Below are 18,705 nucleotides of genomic sequence, written 5' to 3'. Positions count from 1 at the left end.
TACCACAAGAAAATTGAATAGACCAATAGAATATTAATAGTATACCAAAAGAAAGTTAAATAGGCCAATAGAATACTGATAGTATACCACATGAAAATTGAATAGACCAATAGAATATTGATGGTATACCACATGAAAATTGAATAGACCAATAGAATACTGATAGTATACCACGTGAAAATTGAATAGGCCAATAGAATACTGATAGTATACCACATGAAAATTGAATAGACCAATAGAATACTGATAGTATACCACATGAAAATTGAATAGACCAATAGAATATTGATGGTATACCACATGAAAATTGAATAGACCAATAGAATACTGATAGTATACCACATGAAAATTGAATAGACCAATAGAATACTGATGGTATACCACGTGAAAATTGAATAGGCCAATAGAATACTGATATTATACCACATGAAAATTGAATAGACCAATAGAATACTGATAGTATACCACAAGAAAATTGTATAAACCAATAGAATACTGATGGTATACCACGTGAAAATTGAATAGGCCAATAGAATATTGATATTATACCACATGAAAATTGAATAGACCAATAGAATACTGATAGTATACCACAAGAAAATTGTATAAACCAATAGAATACTGATGGTATACCACGTGAAAATTGAATAGGCCAATAGAATACTGATATTATACCACATGAAAATTGAATAGACCAATAGAATACTGATAGTATACCGCAAGAAAATTGTATAAACCAATAGAATACTGATGGTATACCACGTGAAAATTGAATAGGCCTATAGAATACTGATAGTATACCACATGAAAATTTAATAAGCCAATAGAATACTGATGGTATACCACGTGAAAATTGAATAGGCCAATAGAATACTGATATTATACCACATGAAAATTGAATAGACCGATAGAATACTGACAGTATACCACATGAAAATTGAATAGACCGATAGAATACTGATAGTATACCACAAGAAAATTGAATAGACCAATAGAATACTGATGGTATACCACGTGAAAATTGAATAGGCCAATAGAATACTGATATTATACCACATGAAAATTGAATAGACCAATAGAATACTGATAGTATACCACAAGAAAATTGAATAGACCAATAGAATACTTATAGTATACCAAAAGAAAGTTAAAAGGCCAATAGAATACTGATAGTATACCACATGAAAATTGAATAGACCAATAGAATATTGATGGTATACCACATGAAAATTGAATAGGCCAATAGAATACTGATAGTATACCACAAGAAAATTAAATAGACCAATAGAATACTGATAGTATACCACAAGAAATGTAGACTAAAACACAAGTACACTTAAAAACATAAACTAGAATTTGAAAATAACAATTTTTGGAAGCGCAGACTTGAAATTCAAATATAAGATACGTTCAAGAGCAACTAATACATAAACATGAAATGGTTTATTCATAAGTATCGAGTAAATCGAAACTAAATCAAAAGTGTCGACTAAAATTGAACAAAATAACTCACTCGAAAACGTCTGTTAAAATACAACTTAAAGTATAAGAAAAATAATAATTACTTTTTGACGAAATTGACTCTGATCTTCAGCGAATGCTTCTACATGACTGTTCTTTGTGTAGTAAAGAGAATACCTCAGAAAGAAGGGTATATTTGATAAATCTCGATACTTACATTATTATCGTTCACTCTTATTATATAAAGTTCTGAACTTTGAAGTTGATTTTTTGATTTTTAATAATTTCTATATCACTAGCTGAATTGTATAAATAGCTAAATTAAAATTAATTTTAAACCATCGCGCATCGTTGCCTCGTGACACGAATACATATACTCAAGAAAGAGAAAAAATTGGACCGTTCGAAAAACTTATTAGGGGGGGTTGACTGTAAATGTCAATGACGGTGTAAAATGACATGAAATTAACTTGAAATCAAATTCCTGGTGTATTGTTTCACTGAGACACTTTTCTCTTTCAAATTATTTCGTTCCTCTGCACAAACTTAAACGTCCCTAATTTGATATCAAAAATGCTTATTTTTAGAGGGATACAAGCCAAGAATGTAGAGTTAAAAAGCCAATTTTTGACAACCAGTTACATGAGCTTTTATACTGTCCCATGACAAATATATAACCGCTATATGTAATGTAACTTAAAAAGCTTTACCCAGTTATAAGACCATCAATTTTTATTTTGAACACAGTTTACCTAAAGTTTAACGAACGTTAAATCAACGACAGTACTTCTAGCCAACAGTTAGTGTATGTACCGTAAGATAAACTCTATTATTACAACTGTTAGTTTCATTAAGAGTATTAGTTTAGAATGTTTAATACATATTATGCTAATACTTCTAAGTTTAGTTTTATTATTGTTCTTTTATTTAGTGATTGTTTTTTAATTTTGGCTTGATATAAGGATTTATTTCTAGCCTAAATCTTCTAAACTGTTCAACTCCGTTCCACGTTGTTAGGATTACGGTCGAAAATATCGTTAAAGGTGAGAGTCCCCAGCGATGAAACAATGGAATTTAATATTTATACAAGTTTGTGTCAGATGATGCAACACAACTATTTTTATAGAAAGTTGTGCGACATATTACATACTGAGCAGGTTAGTGTTCTAATTTTCATTTGTTATTCATATTAAAATTATGCCAACATTTTGGGCTTTCTTTTAGTTCATATAGCTCTAAAACCAAAATATGATTTAATAAATTTCGGTGTTCAAATAATAAAGCAAACAAAACAGAACATCGTGAAAAGTATTAAACTAAAGCATACGAGATCTCTTTATTTCTTTTTTGTTCTGTCATTTGGGCGTGTGCAATGTAGAGCGCAACCAATCAGATTACCAAACAACGCTGCATGTAAATTTCTAGTATAATATAATTAACAACTAAGTACTCTGTGTCAGCAACAATATTAAGTATATAGTTCGTACAGAAAATGTAAATTACATTAAGAAGTAAAATATGATGTGTTATCACGTGTTCCTTCACTCTCAAGTTAAAGTTTGTTTGATTTCGCGCAAAACTACACGAAGGCTATCTGCGTTAGCCATCCCTAATTTAGGAGTGTAAGACTAGAGGGAAGGCAGCTAGTCATCACCACCCACCGTCAACTCTTGGGCTACTCTTTTACCAACGAATAGTGGGATTGACCATCACATTATAACGCCTCCACGGCGAAAAGCGCAAACCTATTTGATGTGATGGGGATTCGAACTCACGCCCCTCAGATTACGAGTAGAGTGTCTTAACCACCTGGCCATGTTGATCCAACAGGTTAAAGCTTCAAGTGCGTTTCTGGTTTGTTTGTTTCTTGCGGATATTTACGCAAAGCTATAAAGATTATTTGCACTAGCCGTCCCTAATTTTCAATTAGTAACTAGAGGGAAGGCAACTGGTCAACAGTAGGTTTCAAATAGTAAGATTTGACTGTCACTCTTATAACGCACTCACGGTCAAAAAGTGTGGGGCGCGGATTTGCAGTGGCGTAATGTAAGCTATGCACTCAAATGCACAAACATGTACACTAACTATTTAGCCATACACTAACCCATGAGTTTGAGAGCAAAGTGTTTACTAAATAATCCTCACAAAACACACCTGCCCATGAGTTCTAAAAGTACAAAATTCAGTTGTGCTAAACAAGAAAAAAATAAGATACTTAACAATAATATCAAATGGTCATTTACAGCTTTAGAAAAAGTCTTCAGAAAACGTTTTTTCATTAAACTGTTTGCTAGTGTGACGTCATTCTTACCTACACAACCTCGTGGCTCGTCACTGCCATCACCGCAGTCTTCTCTGCCATTGCAGTACATGTTTTGCCGTACACACTTCCCATTATTACAAGAAAATTCTGACACACCACACAAAGCTGAAGACAATGGCGCCCTCATTTCTGTGATGATGACAACAAACAGAAGTGGGTACGTGCATGACGTCGTCATTGTGTCATTACTCCCCGTAAGATTGTGTAGAAGTTGTTGACTCCTCGACAGTCATCGGAAGTACTCGAGAATTCCTGTGGAATGAAAAACAAAACAATCGACATTAATTGGCTGACAGAGTTGGGTATTCTGTCATATATAAAAGTATATAAAAGGGCTAATTGCTAGTCGTCCCTAATTTTTAACTTGTAAACCAGAGGGAAGTCTGTTATTCTACAACACTCGTCCTCACCAGTCACTTCTTTAACCCTCCCACAACAACAAAATGCGAGGTGCATTATTATTATTATTTATTTATTGGAATGGTCGGAGTGAAGTATGTCACGTATCATGGACTCGAGGAACCACAAACTGACACTCTAATAGTCGCTATCAACCGTGACTTGCCCAAGAATCAGAGAAGTCTTGATTAATAACTACAGTATCTCTACACACGTGATTCATACTGTCTGAATTAAATCTTCAAAATATGTGAAGAAAAATATAAAATGCTTATTTCACCAAATAGTTCAAGTGGTCACCGTTTATTGAATTGATTGGACTATTGATGAAACAAAAATCTGAAATATTGTACTTAACTACCACATCTCAAGATACAGAAGACCAGAAATCGAGAACGAAAACTAGTAATATTTAAAACCCTTCAGGGCCGAAAACCAATAATAAAGATGTAGCGTAGCGATCACATATTAATAACGAAGAACTACGTGGTTATTGACGGAAATGACGTTAGGTAAATCATGCGACGAAGTTATACTAAAGAAAGGTAGAGCGACACCTACAGTTTTGCGGGATTGAAAATTACGAATAGAGAAATGTTAACGAGCAAGAAATTGTACTGAATAAATTTGTAGTGACAACTAAAACTTTGCAGAATCGGAACTCTGTAATAAAGAAACAATGAATGTGAAACTGCATTGTAGAATTGTGAGGTTAGGCTTAATGTTTTGTAGGACCGAAAATCGAGAATAAAGGAGCATTATGATGAGCATGCTGGTGTTATGAGACTTGTGAGTCACAGTCATTATGATGAGCATGCTGATGTTATGAGACTTGTGAGTCACAGTCATTATGATGAGCATGCTGGTGTTATGAGACTTGTGAGCCACAGCTAGAATCGTATGAGCTTAGGAGTCAAAGATAAGGAAATGTTTTGATAAATATCCATTTGTGAAACAGTTTGTAAAGTTATAGCAAGAACCGCATGAGACTGAATTTCCAGAATGAAGAAACACGAAGATGAACATAGAGTTGTAATGAAGAGTGTGGACTGTGGAGTCATAGCTACAATAATTTAAGATTGGAATTCAATAATACTGGAACACTGCAGTGAACATGCAGTTGTAATTAAGAGTGTGGACTGTGGAGTCATAGCTACAATAATTTAAGACTGGAATTCAATAATACTGGAATACTGCAGTGAACATGCAGTTGTAATGAAAAGTGTGGACTGTGGAGTCATAGCTAGAATTATAAGAGATTGGAAGTCAATAATACGGGAACCCCCTCGGTGTGGATTCCTGTAGGTGGTGAGGGGACCTCCCAGGGAAGGTTCTGTTCTTTCAGTTTACCTCCTCTTGGATCTAAACATCTGCCCACGTGTTTGCCGTGCGTGGTGAACCGTGAAGTGGAGGAGATAATTCTGGTGGTTGAGGGGTACAACCCTAACACACCACTTTGGCCTTGAATTCCTGAAGATGGGCGGCCTTTGGGTGGCCCCCTTTGGGTCAATTGGCTGGTCCACTTGGGCTAGGGTCAACCAAGTACCAGTGTTGGATGTTCTCAACAGGTGTTGTGAACATTGTATTTAATGCTGATGTTTGGGCGTAGTGTTCACGAAACCCTGATGTTGATGCAGTGTCCTTGTTTGGCATTGTAGTGCGTTCCCTCGTAGGGCTCCATGATGGGTGGAGTCAGTAGGCACTGAAATGTTCCTTCTTTTATTATGAATACTCCAAATAAAAACTTAAATAAAATAGTGAAAAAATAGTCCATGTCTTGAAGATTCTGAGCAGCAATCTTCAACATCTGTAACACCTGTTGTTCCTCATTTTCTTATACTATATTCTCTTTAAGACAAACTTCTAGGGCAAATGTTTCCCGTTTTCATTTAGAAGGGACTAGAAGGACTTGCTGGCTCTCCAGAGTCACTAAAGAAGCTTCAATCTGATGATTTATTGATGGAAACATCCACATCTCAACACAGTGAACTCCTCTTGCATTCCAAGGCGATTGGGGATATACCTATTGAGGTTACACCTAATGCTACTTTGAAATCATCACGAGGAGTTATTGTTGAGAAGGATTTGAAGAACATATCCGAGTCGGATTTTCTCGCTGGTTTCTTCACACAAGGAGTTCCTGCAGTGAGGTGTATCTCCACTTGCAAAGGTGAAATTACGATGCTGACCAATATCCTCATTCTGACATTTACATTACCACGTCCACCTTCCACCATCAAGGCAAGTCACCTTAATTGCAGAGTACGGCCATACATTCCAAACTCTCCCCAGTGTTTCCAGTGTCAGCAGTTTGGTCACTCAAAGACGTCATGTCGTGGTTCCTTGACGTGTGCTCATTGCACTTGCAAGGACCATGATGCCTATGAGTGTGAAACGGACCCTCATTGCGTCAATTGCAATGGCTCTATTCCGTCCTACCTTCGTTCTTGCTCTAAACAGTTGGAATAAAAAGAGTTTCAGCGTTTGAAAATGATTCATAACATTAGTTGTCCTAAGGCTCGAAAGTTGCTGTCTACAACTTCATCTAGGACGTATGCTACTGCACTTCGTTCCACAACTACAGTGAGAGTGCAGACAGATCTCTCCCTGCCTCCAAAAGAATCGTTCTCAAAACAAATAAAAAGTCTTTTGAACTCCATGGTTAAAAGAGTTGATGAATCAACTTTAACACCCATCTCTGTCCCTTACATACATTCCAACAAATCAAAAGATCCACATCCTTTGGTTCTGGGTATGAGCATTTCTTCAGATACATCTTCTCCCACATAAAGATGCAAAACAATCATTCTTTTACGTCCTCAGTCACTGGAATCCTCTTCCAACAGCAAAGACCTGCCTAATCGACCCAGGGCAGGATCCATGGAGGTCGATCGACCTCCCTCGAATAAAGACAGTAAAGAAAAAAGACGTGGTCGTAAACAGAAGAGTTCTCCACCCAATTCGTCTACACATAAGTAAAAATGTCCAGCTTGATACAATGGAACTGTCGAGGTTTACGTTTTAATCTGGATGACATCAAAACACTGATTGCTTCCTACCGTCCTGTATGTCTTTCTTTTGTGCAGTAAGGGCAGGCTGTGTGAAGGACGAGTGCATGGAGGGGTGGCAATGTTGGTTGATCAGCATGTGCCCACCCTGTCTTTGCCACTCGACACACCCATGGAGGCCATAGCCTTGGGTCTTACCATCACTGTTTGTTCTCTCTACCTGTCACCTAGAGAGACATATGAGCAATTAGACTTTGATGCTCTCATTGAACAGTTGCTGTCTAATCCTGGGGACTTTAATGGACATCATCTCCTCTGGGGAAGTGCTGATATTGATAGAAGGAGTCGCTCTGTAGAGCGTGTGCTCTCTGATCACAACCTCTCTCTTTTCGATACTGGTTCTTCTACTTATTTCCATGCACCTAGTCAGTCCTTTACTGCTATTGATCTATCAATTTGCTCCCTTCACTATTCTCCCACTTTTCATGGAGGGTTGACAATAACCCACGAGGCAGTGATACTTTTCCCATAATTTTGAGAGAGACTAGCCGTGGTCGATGCCACCCGATCCGCGTGCCCTGGTGGAAGCTGAATCAAGTAAACTGGCCCTTTTTCACTGCTCTCACAGAACTTGATCCTACTATCATCTGTAAGCTATCAATAAACGAGTGTGTGACAGCAGTAACTGACTGTATTATACAAGCAGCTGTTCAATGTATTCCTAAAACCTCGACACGTTTTCCACGATATCCTCGTCCGTGGTGGAATCCTGTCTGTCTCATGGCACGGAAGGCTCAAAAACGGGCCGGTGATACTTTCCGTAGATATCCCACGTAAATATCGAACCGCATCGCTTTCCAGCAGGCCCGTGCGTATGCTCGATGGGTAAGACGTGAAAGCCACAAGGAATCTTGGATTATGTTCACAACCAGCATATCTTCTACCACCAACTCCAAAGTCATATGGGACAAGATTTGAGGGTCAGTGGGCAATATAATTCTGTCCCCTCTTTCGATTTTGCTCTCTGATGGCCAGGAAGTAAGTGATACCTGGAGTATTACCGATGCTCTAGGTGAAACCTTTTGCCGGGTATCTAGCACTTCTGCTTCTTCCTCCACCTTCTTAGCCATCAAGACTTGGGCAGAGCAATCACCTCTTTCCTTTCGAGCTGATTGTCTCTATGATTATAACCATCCCTTTACACTGGTGGAACTTCAACTGGCCCTTCATCGATCGGTTGGGCCTGATGATGTACTCTATGTAATGCTGCACCATCTATCTACTGCTTCTCTTGCTTTTCTTCTAATTGTTTTAACCGAATCTGGCAAGAAAATGTCTTCCCTATGCCTGGCCCCAGGCTATTATCTTATCTTTCTCTAAGTCTGGAAAGGATCCCAAGATCCCTTCAAACTACCGTCCAATTGCTATGACGAGCTCTCTCTGTAAGATCTTAGAAAAGATGGTTAATGCTCGTCTTGTTTGGTTCCAGGAACCAAACAACCTCCTCTCGCTCACCCAATGTGGGTTCCGACGACAGCGCTTCACCGTGGACCACCTGATTCGACTTGAAACGTCAATCATAGAAGCCTTTCTCAAACAACATCTTGTATCAATATTCTTTGACATTGAGAAGGGTTATGATACAACAAGGAGGTATGGAATTTTGGGAGACCTCTATATATATGGGTTACGTAGTCATATGCCCATTTTTATTAAATTTTTTAATGGACAGAAGATTACAAGTTCATGTTGGTTCGACACTTTCCCGTTCTTCCCTACAGGAACTTGGAGTCCCTTAAGGCTGTGTTTTGAGCATCACACTTTTCAGTATAAAGATTAATGCCATCCCTGAACAACTCCCTCTTACTGTTTTAAACAGACTCTATGTCGACGACTTTCATATCTCATGTAAGTCGTCGAACATGAGGTATATTGAGTGGCAGCTACAGACTGCCCTCAATGGTTTACTGAAGTGGATCACAGCTAGAGGCTTTAACTTCTCTCTCTATGAAACCGTTTGCATGCACTTGTGTCGTCAATAGGGTATTCATCCTGATCCTGAACTCTGTATTGGTGACATTGTGCTGCCTGTGGTCCCTGAGACAAAGTTCTTGAGGCTTATCTTTGACCATAAGCTGACCTTTATACCACACATCAGCAGCTACGGGATAAATATACAAGAGCAATGAGCATCCTCCACGTCCCCTCTTCCACCACTTGGGGAGCAGATCGATGTTCTTTGCTACAGACATATCGTGCTCTTAATCGATCGAAACTCGACTATGAATCACTGGTCTATGACTCTGCCAGAACCTCGGTCTAAAAGATGCTGGATCCCATTCATCATCAAGAAATTCGGCTCTGCATTGGAACTTTCCACACTTCCCAAGTTCAGAGCTTATACATAGAGTCTCATGAACCTTTCTTTGCACCTCTGCCGTTTGCAACTGTCTTTACTATATACTTTTAAACTTTCTTCCTTACCAGAGCATCCCAACTGGGGTTGTATTTTCTTTCCTTGGTGGGCCATTCTTTTTCAGAACAGACGATCTGCCATTGCTTCCTTTGGCCTTCGTATTCAGGTGCAATTGGATGAATTGGATCTGTCCTTGGATAACATTGCTGTATCCACTGGTCAGTCCATACCACCATGGCTTCTTACAGTCCCCAAATGTGACGTATCTTTAAGTCGTCTGAGAAAAGCAGACACTCTAGATTGGAAATGCTGTCTGTTATTTACTGAACATCTTTCAAACCATCGTTCCATTCCTATTTGTACAGATGGTTCAAATCGGGTGACTCTGTGGGCTCTGTCATGGTTTGTTGTGTTTCGGTGGTTGCATGCAGAATCCCCTCTACAACTTCTGTGTTCACTGCTGAACTGTATGCCATTTCTCTTGCCCTGAATCACATAGAAGCTAAGCAGTACTCAAACTGCACTATTTATACTGACTCGCTAAGTTCTCTACTGGCCCTGGAATCGCTTCACGTTCGTTCACGCCCTGTTCTCTCCGATATTCAAAACCGACTGGCCCATCTCTTTTTAACATCTACTTCTATTTAATTTTTCTAGATACCGGTCCTCGTTGGTATTCGCGGGCACGAGCTCGCCGACACCTCAGCTAAATCTATCTGCTCTGGCACTATCACCGCTGTGCCTATTCCTTACATGGACTATGGTCCTGTATTCAAGGCTCGGCTCCGTGCCAGCTGGCAGTCGACTTGGAGTGAGCAACGCAAAAACAAGCTTTTCCAAATAAAACCTACATTGGATTTTGGCTGTCTTGCTTTTGTAAGGATCGGAAAGAGGAAGTTGTTCTAATTAGACTACGCATTGGTCACAGTTTTTTAACTCATCGTTATCTTTTATCTGGAACTGATGCACCAATGTGTAGTCTGTGTAACACTTACATCACAATAAGCCACATTTTACTTTCTTGCCGTCGTTATGACTCTGAATTACAGCACTATTTTAAACATGTTTTGTTCCAAAGTTTATCTACAACGTTAGACAGTGTTATTGGTAATGGTGACACTGTCCACCTTAGAAATGTTTTTAGTTTTTTAAGGGCCGTCAATCTTTTTAATACTATTTAAGTTTTTAATTTATACATTAAACCGTTTTTAATGTGGTTCCCTTTTAAGAATCACAGTCCATCTAGTTTGATTTGAAATTAGAAAATGGCTGTAAAGTCAAATAACTCGAAACCAGGACTGGAAAGGTAAACTTCAGGTGACAAACACTGCTGTTCAAACTACCTGTTAGTCATCCTGGTAAGTTATTAAAATTTTGCTACAAGTCTTTTAAAATTTTGATTACTTTACTTTTTTAAAATGGCTACAATGTCAAATAACTCAGAACCAGGACTGGAAAGTCCAACTTCATGTGACTGATGGTGGTTTTTATACTTATCTGTTAGTCTTCCTGGTGAGTTATGATAATTACAGTTATGCTACAGAAAGACCTCTACCACTTGTATTACTGTAGTTTTTCTCTTAATGTTGTAGACTAGATGTAAACATTGGTTTTATGCTATTTTATATTTTTTAAATTTGTTTTGTTGAACCTTAATTTCCATTTATGAATTTTACTAAATGTACTTTAATTTTAACTTTTTACCGGATGTTTGACACAGATAGTCAAGCTGCTTTGTGCCATAAAACACCAAACCAACCAAGCAATACGATAACACTGCGGTGAACATGCAGTCATAATGAAGAGTGTGGACTGCGGAGTCATAGCTACAATAATTTAAGACTGGGAGTCAATAATATGGGAACACTGCGGTGAACATGCAGTTGTAATGAAGAGTGTGGACTGCGGAGTCATAGCTACAATAATTTAAGACTGGGAGTCAATAATATGGGAACACTGCGGTGAACATGCAGTTGTAATGAAGAGTGTGGACTGCGGAGTCATAGCTACAATAATTTAAGACTGGGAGTCAATAATATGGGAACACTGCGGTGAATATGCAGTTGTAATGAAGAGTGTGGACTGCGGAGTCATAGCTACAATCATATAAGACTGTGAGTCAATAATATGGGAACACTGTGGTGAACATGCAGTCGTAATGAAGAGTGTGGACTGCGGAGTCATAGCTACAATAATTTAAGACTGGGAGTCAATAATATGGGAACACTGTGGTGAATATGCAGTCCTAATGAAGAGTGTGGACTGCGGAGTCATAGCTACAATAATTTAAGACTGGGAGTCAATAATATGGGAACACTGTGGTGAATATGCAGTCCTAATGAAGAGTGTGGACTGCGGAGTCATAGCTACAATAATTTAAGACTGGGAGTCAATAATATGGGAACACTGTGGTGAACATGCAGTCGTAATGAAGAGTGTGGACTGCGGAGTCATAGCTACAATCATATAAGACTGGGAGTCAATAATATGGGAACACTGTGGTGAACATGCAGTCGTAATGAAGAGTGTGGACTGCGGAGTCATAGCTACAATAATTTAAGACTGGGAGTCAATAATATGGGAACACTGTGGTGAATATGCAGTCGTAATGAAGAGTGTGGACTGCGGAGTCATAGCTACAATAATTTAAGACTGGGAGTCAATAATATGGGAACACTGTGGTGAATATGCAGTCGTAATGAAGAGTGTGGACTGCGGAGTCATAGCTACAATAATTTAAGACTGGGAGTCAATAATATGGGAACACTGTGGTGAATATGCAGTCCTAATGAAGAGTGTGGACTGCGGAGTCATAGCTACAATAATTTAAGACTGGGAGTCAATAATATGGGAACACTGTGGTGAATATGCAGTCGTAATGAAGAGTGTGGACTGCGGAGTCATAGCTACAATAATTTAAGACTGGGAGTCAATAATATGGGAACACTGTGGTGAACATGCAGTCCTAATGAAGAGTGTGGACTGCGGAGTCATAGCTACAATAATTTAAGACTGGGAGTCAATAATATGGGAACACTGTGGTGAATATGCAGTCCTAATGAAGAGTGTGGACTGCGACTGGGAGTCATAGCTACAATAAGTTTAAGACTGGGAGTCAATAATATGGGGAACACTGTGGTGAATATGCAGTCGTAATGAAGAGTGTGGACTGCGGAGTCATAGCTACAATAATTTAAGACTGGGAGTCAATAATATGGGAACACTGTGGTGAATATGCAGTCGTAATGAAGAGTGTGGACTGCGGAGTCATAGCTACAATAATTTAAGACTGGGAGTCAATAATATGGGAACACTGTGGTGAATATGCAGTCGTAATGAAGAGTGTGGACTGCGGAGTCATAGCTACAATAATTTAAGACTGGGAGTCAATAATATGGGAACACTGTGGTGAATATGCAGTCGTAATGAAGAGTGTGAACTGCGGAGTCATAGCTACAATAATTTAAGACTGGGAGTCAATAATATGGGAACACTGTGGTGAACATGCAGTCGTAATGAAGAGTGTGGACTGCGGAGTCATAGCTACAATAATTTAAGACTGGGAGTCAATAATATGGGAACACTGTGGTGAATATGCAGTCCTAATGAAGAGTGTGGACTGCGGAGTCATAGCTACAATAATTTAAGACTGGGAGTCAATAATATGGGAACACTGTGGTGAACATGCAGTCGTAATGAAGAGTGTGGACTGTGGAGTCATAGCTACAGTAATTTAAGACTGGGAGTCAATAATATGGGAACACTGTGGTGAATATGCAGTCCTAATGAAGAGTGTGGACTGCGGAGTCATAGCTACAATAATTTAAGACTGGGAGTCAATAATATGGGAACACTGTGGTGAACATGCAGTCGTAATGAAGAGTGTGGACTGTGGAGTCACAGCTACAATAATTTAAGACTGGGAGTCAATAATATGGGAACACTGCGGTGAACATGCAGTCGTAACGAAGTTTTATGTTATAGCTAGGACTGTACAGAACCAGACATCAAATGTGTTTGTTTTTGGATATTCTCACATAGCTAGATGTGCTAGTCTTCCTTAATGATAGAGTAAAAGAAAGACAGCTAGTGAACGGTACCCACTGCAAACACTTAAGTTTCTCTTGTCTGTTCAAATAGTGTAACTCCACTGTCTCTCTTATAACGCACTCTCGCCTTAGAAGTGTTAACAGTTAATATTTGTGGCGGTAATGGAAAGCTAAAATGGACCTTTAGATCTATGCATACGCTAACCACTTAGCAACATCCCGGAAACAGAAATTAACAAAACGTAGAGGTTAGTAATGCATCCGTTATATTTTGCAGCTAAGAAACACGTAATTAGTAAATTTATTATAAATATCATGTGTAACTAAATATTTTTTCTTTCAAAATTTCTAGTACATACCATGCCCCCCGCTAGTGGAGCGGTAAGTCTACGGATTTACAACTCTAAAATCAGGGGTTCGATTCCCCTCGGTGGACTCAGCAGATAGCCCACTGTAGCTTTGCTTTAAGAAAACACGCGCACACAGTACATACCAGAGAGGTTTACAAAATTCGATAAAAAATGTTAAAAAAAAACACTTACACTGTTATGTACGTTAACTATAGGGAAGCCGTAAAGGCGAAACATTGATTAAAAATGTATATTACACATACCTCGAGTGTAAAAGTCGTTTCTTTCTAAGTATTTTAAACTAAATATTTACTATAATTGGCTTGTTTGTTTTTTTTAATTTCGCGCAACACTACTCGCGGGCTATCTGCGCTAGCCGTCCCTAGTTTTGCAGTGTGAGACTAGAGGGAAAGCAGCTAGTCATCACCACTCACCGCTACCTCTTGGGCTACTCTTTTACCAACGAATAGTGGGCTTGACCGTCACATTATAACGCCCCCACGGATGAAAGGGTGAACATGGTTGGCGCGACGGGGATGCGAACCCGCGACCCTCAGATTACGAGTCGCACGCCTTAACACGCTTGGCCATGCTGGGCGAAAGTCGAATTGGACCAGATTAACTAATCATAAACAAAGTTTGGATAAATCAAATCAAGTAACAACAAATGAAATGAATCAGACCAAATCAAGTCACGATAAACAAGTCAAATTAGATCGAATCAAGTATTGATAAACAAAGCCGTGTTGGTTGAATTATAGTGTGTAATTTAGTAAGGAAAGTCGTGTTGGATCAAACCAGGCAACCAATAAGAAAGTACTATCGAATCATATTCAATAACAATTCAGTCGTATAAGTTGTTAGTTTGACAGTAAGAAAGTAGTTTTGTATGAAAGTAGTTGTTAGTTAGACAATAAAAAAGTAGTTTTGTATGAAAGTCAGTAATAAATAACAAAGCCACTATGTATCAAAGTCGATGACTAATAAACAAAATCTCATGGTATCAAAGACAATAACCGTTAAATAAGGTCAATAATCAATACTCACAACCATCCAAAACATTAAAACCACTGAACTTATACCAGATAATAGTTTAAAATCTTGTCTATGGATAAGAGTGAACAAGTTTGTAGAATAATATACTTAAACCAAAGCTAAACGAGCAAAACAGTGCGTTTCCCTTATTGTTTAATATTGGTTTGATCCGATCTTGGTCCATGCTTTTATATAAATTACTGAAAATTATTTTGGTGACGTTCGATGACGGTTTTGAAGGCAAAATGAAACATATTTACAACCACGTCAATTGTGGCATTGCTTATGAACTTTAAACTATCGCAGGATGCGAGAAGTACGTCATTCCGATCGGTATTGTAAAGTATATTTCAATGTTTAAGGCTGAGAGTGGATCCATTAACACATCTCTTGAAACAATGTATATAAATTAAATCATAATCTTTGAATTGTGTAAGACAATTAAAAAAATACATAAAATACTAGATGTTATGTACGAAGGTATTATAAGGGGAATATAATGAACCGTCAAATATGAACTTTAAAATTAGTTAGAAGTGAAACAGTCAGTTACTTTCGGATTGTATGAAAGCAATTACATTTCAACTGATTTAGATACAAGACAAAAACAGTGTTCAGGCTTTTTAGCTGAGTATAAAAATGTAGAAGTGCTGTTTAAAACGGCCCCCTTTCCATATTGAAGGAATTAATCTCGAGTTGTACAAGAAGAAATAAATCAAATAGACTGTAGATTGAGAACAGTAGAAATAAAAAAAAAATAAACATTGAATAAAGATGTATAATTAAAAATTAACAGAGAAATAATTCCTCTTGGTAGTTTTTACAAGTTTGACATCAAATAAAGTGATTACATCAAAAGAAGCATCGTCTTTATTACACTATTATGGATGATCATTATACCCACGCATGCGTAATGTTTATAAGTAATTATTACACATTCACAAATATGACTGGTGTTTAGAAATCAGGATTGTTTCACAAGTTTTAATGACAAATTGAATTGCTTATTAACATACACGATATATAAAATATTGATATATGTATATTTATATATCACGTACAATTTTTTTAAATATTCTAAATGCGGATTATCCACAATATTTTGGTCTGTAATAAAATACTGCAAGTTGTGGATCGGGAAGTTTGAGAATCCTAATTCAACGTTTTCTTAAGCCCACATATATTCTCATACAAATGTGATTTCAGCTTATTAATTAAGTTGCATTGTCTCTCTTTAAATAACTTGAACCGTAGAATCTGTTGTTGTTTTGTATATCCCTCAATAACTACATGCGATAATTTTGTCTAAGATAATGATAAAATTACATACCTCAGTTAATTTGTAACTATTATCTTTCTTTATACCAGTAAAAGAAACAGTACTCGCGCATTTCACATGCTCTTCTTAAAATACGTGAATATACTTTTCAAATCATATTTAATAAAAGATGTGCAACTGAATATCACTTCTCACCTTTCATCGTAGTTCAGCACGATCACAAGTTATTTTCAGTTATATTTATTCAGTTCAGTCATAGTGGGATTGGTAGTGCATCATACCATTGCCTCATCTGTGTATTAGTGTCACGTTTTACAGCCAGACTCGTATATAACGCTTTCCATATACCTTTTTGGTAATTCAGATTTGTGGACATTCGTTTACATATTTACTATCCTTTTTATCAAATCACTGTACAATGATTTATTCGCCTGTTTTAAATTTTTTGTTTGTTTGTTCCTGTTTATTATTCTAAATTAGATAGACTGACAAAAACGCCACCCTACGGCTGTCTAATCATACTATTAACACCTCATTGAAAAAATTTCTAAAAAAATTATTTTTCTGGGAAGTACTGCACGGGAAGAGTGTTTGGATTGTGCTTATATAAACTGTAATGTTTTTTAATATATTAAAAGTGGTACCCTGTATTGAGCAAATAACATGTTTTTACACGTCCATTTTTAGTTCTATAGTCTGATCAGATAGAGGGATTCTATCATTACTTTTATAGCGTAATCATAGAGCCACAAATTGTAGGCCGCATTTAGCTGTTGTTCATTTTTCTTTGGCATTAAAACGGGTCACAAGCCATGAATCTCCGCATTCACATCACAATCATGCTAACCAGCAGACAAGACCTGACTTTTTTTATGTGGTTAGGGTGGCTAGACTTGTAATCCGAGGGTCGTGGGATCAAATCCCATCACACCAAAGATGCTCGCCCTTTCAGCCGTGGGGACGTTATAATATGACAGTCAATCCCACTATTCGTTGGTAAAATAACGACCCAAGAGTTAGCGGAAGATGGTGATAACTAGCTGCCTTCCATCTTGTCTTACACTGCTAAATTAGGGACGGCTAGGTCAAATAACCCTCGTGTAGTTTTACGCAAAATTCAAACAAATTTTCATGTTTTAATTAACAGAAAAGCAAGCAAATAAACCAAGTTCCTCTTAACATGTGGGAAAAAAATATGGATAATTTTGGAAATAATTGTATATAATTTTTTTGTAAATTTCTGGAATGTATTGTTTTATTTTTGTATTTCTCCTGTTTCACACCCATACAAACGTGTAGAAGTTGAGGTCAGTTACTTAGTTACTTATCTGCCAGCCAGTAAACCCGAGATGTGGGGTTGAGAAGGCGGTCTTTGGAACATTGCATATGTTCATTAATCTTCAAGAGTCAGTGAACAGTAAACCAAGGGCCGTCGATTTTTCAACTAAAGATCTATGAGATAGATTACAACGTGTTTGGAGTGGCGACCATATCGGAGTTACCTCCTCTTTTTCTCTCTCTCTCGATAAACCACAAAGATTGAAAATTAAAATTATCTTACAATCAGAGCACATTATCTACTTAGATCGAAAACAAAAATCCACTCAAAAATGAAAATAGTTAATTATATATAATTTTCTTCTTGATAGATATTAGAATACATTGTTTTATCAGTTAGTGATTCTCGATATTAACTATACTTTCGGCCGTAAACCCAATAGTATCGCACGAGTTTCAGCCAACACAGGAGATTGAGTTTACTTCTAAATCCTGGCACCAAGCTAACATTGCAAAACAATCCTTATACTTAACCTACAAGAACTTGCCAATCATAAGAGAAGCATGAGGGAACGTTGTATTGGTTGTATTTTATTCCAAGTCACGAATTAATCAGTGCTTTGTAACATCATTTAAGATCCATGCAGAATGATAAAACACGCTTCAAATATTTCAGGCAGGCTTCCCAGTTTCAGTTCAATTGTTGTTAATTTATCGAAACTTAGATTAGATACCATAAAACAACATATATGTGTGGTATGGTGATTAGGTACTCGACTCACAATCAGTGGATCGAGGGCTCAAATCCTGTGATCGAGCATGTTCGTCTTTTTTTGTATTGTGACAGTCAATCCCCTTTTTTTGTTGACAAAGAATAAGTAGCCCAAGAATTCTAACCCTTCATTCTTGCCTATAGCTTCTAAATTACAGACTGTTAGCGCAGATAGTTCTCTAGTAACTTGCAAAATTCAGCAAAGGTGCATGTATTTCTAATTATTTAAGTCGGTTATTTCTTCGTCCTTGTCAATCTGTTGAAATGTATTTATTTCTAATTATTGAAGTTGGTCAATCATCGGTAAACTCTGAAAATGTAAAGGGTGTGTGTTT

At 37.5% G+C, this 18,705-nt stretch overlaps 1 protein-coding gene across 2 annotated transcripts in view; it reads right to left on the bottom strand.

Annotated features, from left to right (window-relative positions):
- LOC143224910 (uncharacterized) overlaps nucleotides 1-18,705 on the bottom strand; it is a 55,048-nt gene that overhangs the window by 24,924 nt on the left and 11,419 nt on the right. For both annotated transcript variants that reach the window (XM_076453375.1, XM_076453376.1), the window contains exon 2: nucleotides 3,773-4,036. In XM_076453375.1, coding sequence (XP_076309490.1) covers nucleotides 3,773-3,962 — 190 coding nt within the window. In that variant the 5' untranslated portion in view covers nucleotides 3,963-4,036. The remainder of the gene's footprint in view (nucleotides 1-3,772; nucleotides 4,037-18,705) is intronic.

Source organism: Tachypleus tridentatus, chromosome 9, assembly GCF_004210375.1.
Source record: "Tachypleus tridentatus isolate NWPU-2018 chromosome 9, ASM421037v1, whole genome shotgun sequence".
Classification (NCBI taxonomy): domain Eukaryota; kingdom Metazoa; phylum Arthropoda; class Merostomata; order Xiphosura; family Limulidae; genus Tachypleus; species Tachypleus tridentatus.
The sequence above is the reverse complement of the archived record's forward strand: the minus strand, read 5'-3'. Positions and strand labels throughout refer to the sequence as shown.